General features: G+C 38.6%; 1 protein-coding gene across 1 annotated transcript in view; it reads left to right on the forward strand.

Moving 5' to 3' along the window:
- LOC126428401 (ectopic P granules protein 5 homolog) overlaps positions 1-3,969 on the forward strand; it is a 359,767-nt gene extending 355,798 nt beyond the window's left edge. Inside the window, exon 42 of the mRNA XM_050090322.1 lies at positions 2,183-3,969. Within this exon, the coding sequence (XP_049946279.1) occupies positions 2,183-2,188 (6 nt within the window). The 3' untranslated portion in view covers positions 2,189-3,969. The remainder of the gene's footprint in view (positions 1-2,182) is intronic.
- Positions 3,970-7,431: the final 3,462 nt, after the last annotated feature.

Below are 7,431 nucleotides of genomic sequence, written 5' to 3' on the forward strand. Positions count from 1 at the left end.
GTTTGGTGGCCCAGCATTCTTGTCATTCTGATTCGTAGCAATCCATTTTCTCCTACAGGATCCTGTGATAGGGTCGCTGGCCCTAAGCACAACCCCCAACCTGGAGGACCAGGGTCTTGATTTCGGGGATGCCTACCCCTAGAGCAGTTGCTTTCACTTCAGCTAACGAACTTGCTCTGCCCGGCCTGTTGGTCCGCGGGAGGTATTTGATTTCCCTCCTACCACCCATATCTGGGAGGCGTTCCCCGATCCGCCACCTGGGGACGCGCCCTCTAGGAGTTACAGGCTCTCACAAGCATTGGATCGGTTTATATGGGAGATCGAGTGCATGTCCACCTCACTCACTAGGACATATGAATATGGATTTTGATGTGACTTTAGCTTGCGAGCAGAATGCATTGCCTGCTGTGCGATAGAATTATCTACAAGAATTTATGTGGTGCCTTGCCATTAACACCTTCAATGTGCAGTGTTCACGACTAAACAATAGATGATCTTTGCTGAAGTTAAGGCTCGTTTGCATTGATTGTACTCATTGTTACCAACATTCACTGGCTCAGTATTACTTGCAAGACCACAGGTAAAAAAAAAAAAACACACACACCACAACTTTGCATCATTAACTTTTTGAATCACCCTGTATAATAAGAAATGTTAGAACACATTTTAGAGGTTTCCCACCTTGGCTGTTGCTCAACAGTAGCCGAGTTGCAAACATCTTCTAACAAATAAATGGCTATATACCCCACATGATGAAGTGATGTATTTTTTGCCTGTGAAACAAGTGTAATCAGGGCAGGAAGCGTACTGCAGCAAATATTATTTTGTCAAGGGAAAAAATAACCTATTGGAGGTTGCATAAAATAAATAGATCCAGATACGCGAAATGCATGTGACTCCATATTTTTGTTGTGGAGGAGGTAATTAGTTCTCTCTGTGAGTTCGTTCACGTTTTGTTCCTCAGCACCGGGCAAGTGAGTCACATATGTAATGTAAAGAAATAAACATCAATAATCCTTGCTTTATTTACTATTTTGTGTACAGCAACACATAAAAATGATGATGGTAAAAGGGTTATTTATTTTATACATTTCTAACATCGTCAGTATGGGAGTTATCTGTAGTATTGTGAACACTGAATAAGTTGATCTTTTCCTTTAGTACTATAAGTAATGCTATACAATTATGTTTGTGTTGGTATTGTTAGCTACACTAGAAGTCAGTTCTAAGCTGTATACAGACATTATTGTGCAATAATGTGTGTACATAACTCAGTATTGTCGGCTACGCTGGAAGTCAGCATCTAAGACAGACACTGTGTAGCACTATTTACTGTACTGAAGGATAAGATTGTGTAATCATGTACATGTAGGTATGTTGCTGTTCTGTGTATTGCAAATCTTCGATGTTATTGTGTGTGCTGTTTGCAGTCAAGAATATGTACACTGACTTCAACAGATGAAAATTTATTCAAAAGACCTCACTTCTATAAGATGAAAAAGAGAGAGTGAGATACTGTCATCTGTTGGCCCATGACTACTCACGGAAGGGGGGTGGGGGGAGCCCACATATCAGCTCCTAGTCTTGTGGGGGAAGGAAACCAAAGCTAGTAGTGTGGGAAAAATGAATGTTAGCAGAGAAGTGGCAGATGATGAGGAACCATTTCTGTCCAAGGTTGGGTCATGGTGAGGGTGCAGGCCGTAAGTAGCAAAAAAAAAAATCAAACATTTTATTAAGATTTGTGCTACGGAACAACAGCCACATGGTAAGGCTCACTCATGACCATAACATCAACACCCAAGGAGTAGCATGTGTTACAGAATCCTGCTAGAATTGACATGATTGTGCTGCTACAGTGTGGCCTGATTTTCAATTCAGATACTACCTTGCTGGCTGCTTATGGTGTCTAATGTAGAATTGCTGTGGCTGAGTTGCTATTTTCCACAGTAAAGTCAAAAAGTATTACTATTGCTAATAGTGATGACACTACACTAACGTATACAGGTACCTCGCATCTTAACAACCTTGCTACGCCACTGACTGACACACACTCACTCCTTTTCTTTCCTTCCATAATAAACCACTTTACATCTGTTCCCTTAACTACTGTTAAAAGCAACCCTCTGTATTTTATGTGAGATTGCGCTCTGTTTTGGCAGAGTCACAAATTCCTCTGTTTCAGGATTGACTGCAGCGCAGCCCCCTCGACTTCCATTCACCGACAGTCTCGGCGCGGGTCTCCATTGGTGACGTCCGGTGCTGACCTGTACTGGGGTCACAAAGCTGAGGAATTCTGCTGAGTTTAGGGTGTCCTCAGTGGAGGCTTTGTTTGTGCTGACAGCTGTGTGGAGAGGGGGCCAGGCAGCTGTTTACACTCCATTTGCACGGTAGCTTGTGTATCACTTATCTCTTTGTAATTATGAAAAGTTGCAGAACATGTAAGCTAAAGGCCAGATTGTGGTCAACAGCTAATAGCTCCTTCAGAAGTTTCAAGAGAGTAACTACCTACAGCAAATTTGCTGAATTGGAGCTCATGCACCATTAGGCCATTACCGGAATAATATAATCCTGCATCTTGAACCACGTGTGCACATTTTACATAGGAGTGGAAAAAAGAAAGAGCAATAGTTTACATTTGATGTTGCCAAGAAGTGAGTATTTACAATGAATTGTAATGTTTCCCAGGCATGGAAAGAATTTTACTGATGTAGTGTGACGTAGCTTTTCCTGTCATAAGTATTTTCACCATACAATGTTTAGCTATTGAGGGAGAAGTAAAATGGTTTCATGTAAGGTGGAGGCAAAGAATCTAACAGGTGTCTTCATCCATGTGGACTAATGCCTTGCAAAGAATGGCATAAAAAAAAAAAAAAAAAAAAGCTGTTAAATTTTACAAAGCATTCTGTAATTTGATCACAGCAATTGGTACAAAATGCTAAAAATCAAATAAGAAAACAGAAAACACAGTTTAGACTTTTTATTTGTTAGCAACAGGTTTCAGCCCTTCCCCCACCATTATGTCTGGTGACAGAACAAGATCTGTATAAGTAAGGTTGTCACCTCACTTCTACAGATCTTGCACCATTTACTACCAGCAACCGCAAAGGTGGCGAAAAGCCTGAAGGTTGTCTGAGGAAAGGGCCAAAACTGATTGCTAACAAATCTGAAAATGTGATTGAGGCTGTCTTTATAATTGGCTTTAACACAGAGAAATCCCATAGAGTGCATAAATGTGACCTCGTAGTGGTGAATTGCTTAGATTATTCCCCCGCCTCCCTTCCACTCCCATTATGGATACAATAAACTTTTCAGTTGTCTCCATGCAACCAGTCTGTAGTCAAACAAAATGACTGTCTCATAATTGCAGCCCATGTAACATTTTCTAATCATCATCTTTCCTTCAAAGAAATAACCTGGCTGTTATAAGTACTCTGTAAACAGTTTAGTTGACATTGCAAGCTGTATTCTTGTCACTGGTAGCATGTACAAAATGAAATCATTTAATGCCAAAGGAAGTGCCCATGGTCAGACTGATGACTTTAATGTGACATTTTTTAATAGCGCACAGTTGAAAGATTTTTATTTCACCAGATTATGTGTGAAATGACAAATAAAACACCAATTATAATATTTGTGTCTATGTATTGGTAGGATAATTGCTTCTTTGCTGTTCTTTTTGAAGGTTTTATATACATATTGTCATTTGGTTGTGAAATAAGATGATGGTGTCACACTGTTCCTACAGCAAGAGAAAAAGATGTTAGACCTGTGATTTGAAATATATCATTATTCTGATACTGTGGATATGTTTTATAATGTATGCGTAAGACATATGTAATTAATTTACCAGATGTGTGGTCAACTTTTGTAATATGATTCTTCTCTCCTGCCTCTGTGCCATAGCATGTAATTTATTCTGTTGGCATTTAGTACATAAGTGTTTTGTTAATATATTACCATAAAATTTGACCTTTTTTCTTTGATATTTACTTATTCTATCGTCTTACATACTGCCAGTCGCAGAGCACAAAAATTCCACATTACAAATCTGGAAAAAATGTGAACCCTTCATTACAAATATGAAGGTTAAACAATGCAAAAACCAGGATACAGTATTATGAAAAGAGTAGATTCCTGCTCACCATAGAGAAGGGATGTTGAGTCACAGACAGGAGCATTTACACTTTCAGCCAAGAGGCCTTCTTCCAATGTAGGAAACACACATGATGGCTGAACTCAGCAAACTGAGACAGTGCTCTCACATGAGTTTTACTTTAAAAGGAGGCCTTTGCTGCTCACCATACAGACAGAGAAGACACTGAGCTGCAATTTGCCCTTCTTCATAATATTTTTAATACATGAACTACTGAGTCTTCAATGCTACAAGTGTTTATGGACTTCCTCTTGGAACACTAATCAACAATACAGAACTTCAGCCAGCAAAACAAAACTTCATATATTTTAGTTTGCCTTCTGGTTAATAGAGTGAGGCACACATTCAGAATATTCAATTTCTCAGATAAATAATTGCCCTGTTGACCTAACAGAGGTACTTTTGTATACAGTATTAGACAAAAACAGCGAAAGTCTCAATAGGGACATGGAAACTATTTAAATTTCACGCAAATCAGGACAGTGTCATGTAGACTTTTACCGGTCAATCTTGTTGAGGTCTTCCATAACAGGCACAACTAAAAGTGTTCAAATATTAATATTTGAAGAGAGACATAAGGCATTTGAATGGAAAATTATGCACTGGGGGGGGGGGGGGGGGGGGGGGGGGGGGTAAAAAAAAGAAGTTGGACCAGCTGACTTGTACAAATCTCTACATGTATCACTTTATAGGGACATGAAATGGAGCGATCTTATAGGCAAGGGAGGTAGTAGGCTTCAGTTTATTGGTATAAAACCGAGGAACTGCAAGCCCTATAGAACCAAAGTTTGTAAGTAGTCATCCATCCTGGAGTATTGTTCAAGTGTCTAGGATCTGTACCAAACACGAATAAACAGATAATGGTGTACATACACAGAGAAGGACAGCACCAATAGTCACAGGTTTGTTTGACCCTTCGGAGATATCTATAAGAAGGCTTTTTTTTTTCATACATGTGCATGTCTCTCCATTACTAAACCTATCCATATTGCTCTGTGTTTGTTGAATGGTAATATTGCAATCAAGAAATGGTGCATATGTGTTGGGCACGTATTCTAAAATTCTTATTGCACTTTTCTGCCATTATGACCTTCCTATATTCAACAGCAACACTTCACTTCAATGATTTCACCCTGTCAAGAGAAACCTCAACAGACTAATCTTCTAGTAAGTCCTGATTTCAGCCACAAACATGGTCAGGTAATCTAACAATGCATAGTCTGTTTTTTTAGTAGAATTTTCAGGAATCACAGTACACCATTCTTTGATGCTAAGTAACAGGTCGCAAGTATTCAGTAAAATTAAGTGCTAGTGTCGGTCAGGTATCTGAATTTCAACAAAGAAGATCATGTATAGGTACTTGGGCAAGCTAAAAATAATAAGACAATATTATGGGGCAAATCTGTGACCAGCCCTCAAAAATGTTAGTAAGCATGGTATGTAAAGGGCTCCTTCAAATGGATATTGGTACTTTTTCTATAAGAGATATGGCATATTTCTCAAGGCCTTATGTTGATGGAGGAGGAAAATGAAATCAACTTGCTTCGTCAGAATACTGAGATGGGGGTTGGGTTAAAGAAAGTAAGTAAACAAACAACTTATTTGCTTGCAACATCCTAGTAATTGGAAAGAAAATTATGTCATTTGTCTGCCTGAACACCTTACAACCACAGGAACAGAATATCTTTATGTCATGCAGCCAATATTGCTAAAGCAGGGGTGGTCATATGTAGAAATAACTAAACTCTGTATAGAAGCACGTTGTTAAAGGAATCAGAGAGAAAAAAAATTGATCCAGAGGAGCATATAGTTTCGTATTAATCATAAATTTCCATAACCGAGATGCTCCAGATAAGATCTTCTATTTTGTACACAAGGGGGAAAAATGCATAGATGATGACACAATTTCTTCTTAAGTGAATGGAACCACTGTAAAAGAATGTTCACATGGAGCAGACATTTTTAAGAATAAGTAAGCACACCAGAGCAAAGAGAAAGCAAAATAGTACTCTGAATGAAGCAATGCAGGGGGCAGAATTAGTCCTGCTTGCAGACGATACAAACATTGTTGTAAAGTGGAGCACAGAAGCATCGACGCACAAAATGTTTCTGTGAAAGTTGCTTCACTGTTTTGTCTAAACGAGTTATCTTTAAACTTTGGAAAAATACAGTTCACTCAATTCTTTTACTGTCAAAGATAACCCAGCTCCTATTGACATAGTACCAACAAGTAATAATAAACAGTAGAACATTGTAACTTCATAGGTATGGATATCCAAGTTGGTAAGGTAACATACTTTCATTCATTGCAGTCTCATGGTGTAATTCCTCTCCTTTTTGTCAAAGTATTCAGTGCTCAGAGGGAAATAATAATGGTTTCATGGGAATATTAAGTACAACGCCAGAAGGAAAAAGTAACTGCACTATCTTTGAGTCAATCAAAGCTTGGCACAGAAACGGATGAGGTACTAGTAACGTAAGACTCATAAACATGCTGAGTTGATCTGCTTCATTGATAAACTAATGTGCTAACCCCATTTTCATTTGATATCCAGCAGGAAGCTTAGTTATCACTCGTGGGACCTGCACTCACATGATGTACTTCACATTTTTATCCACAAACAACTGATCATCTGGAAGATGGGCCGCTGCCACCACCACACAGCTCAGCAGGCAACACCTAAAAGTGAAAAATGAGAAAATTCAGAATCACACAAAACAATATAAAGTCTCTGTTGAAACCTGTGACTACTCTGTTCATCTTACCATCACCTTGGTATACTATTGGCGAACATAAAAACATCTAATTGGTGTAATTCCTAAAACAATGCATGATGTAAGTTCTAGAGCAGAACTCAGCAACATAATAAATTGTACACCTAAGCAATGGCCAACTTTTCACATCTTTTGAGGACAATCGTGTTCTCTGGCCAGTTTTAATTTAAGAAAGTTACAAGAACCATGAATGTAAGTTCTAGTCAATGGTTATTACTTACAGAAAAAGAACTGAGATACACCCGCAAAGTTTCATTGGCAAAAGCAATATTTCGTAAGGACCGTTGCGCTGAATTATTTTCTGTTGGCAATATTTATACCAGGCAAGGCAGTTACACAACAGCAACCTGTGACATTTGTTGTTCGTTTTATGAGTGTCAAATGGAGTCACAATAGTGCGCAGAGCTCCTCTGACTGACTGACTGTTTTGTATTAAAAAAAAATATTCCCTTCAAATTCTACATATGTATTTTTCAACAATGCTTGCACTTCAGTATTTTATA

This window comes from Schistocerca serialis, chromosome 12 (assembly GCF_023864345.2).
Source record: "Schistocerca serialis cubense isolate TAMUIC-IGC-003099 chromosome 12, iqSchSeri2.2, whole genome shotgun sequence".
In the NCBI taxonomy this organism is placed as follows: Eukaryota; Metazoa; Arthropoda; class Insecta; order Orthoptera; family Acrididae; genus Schistocerca; species Schistocerca serialis.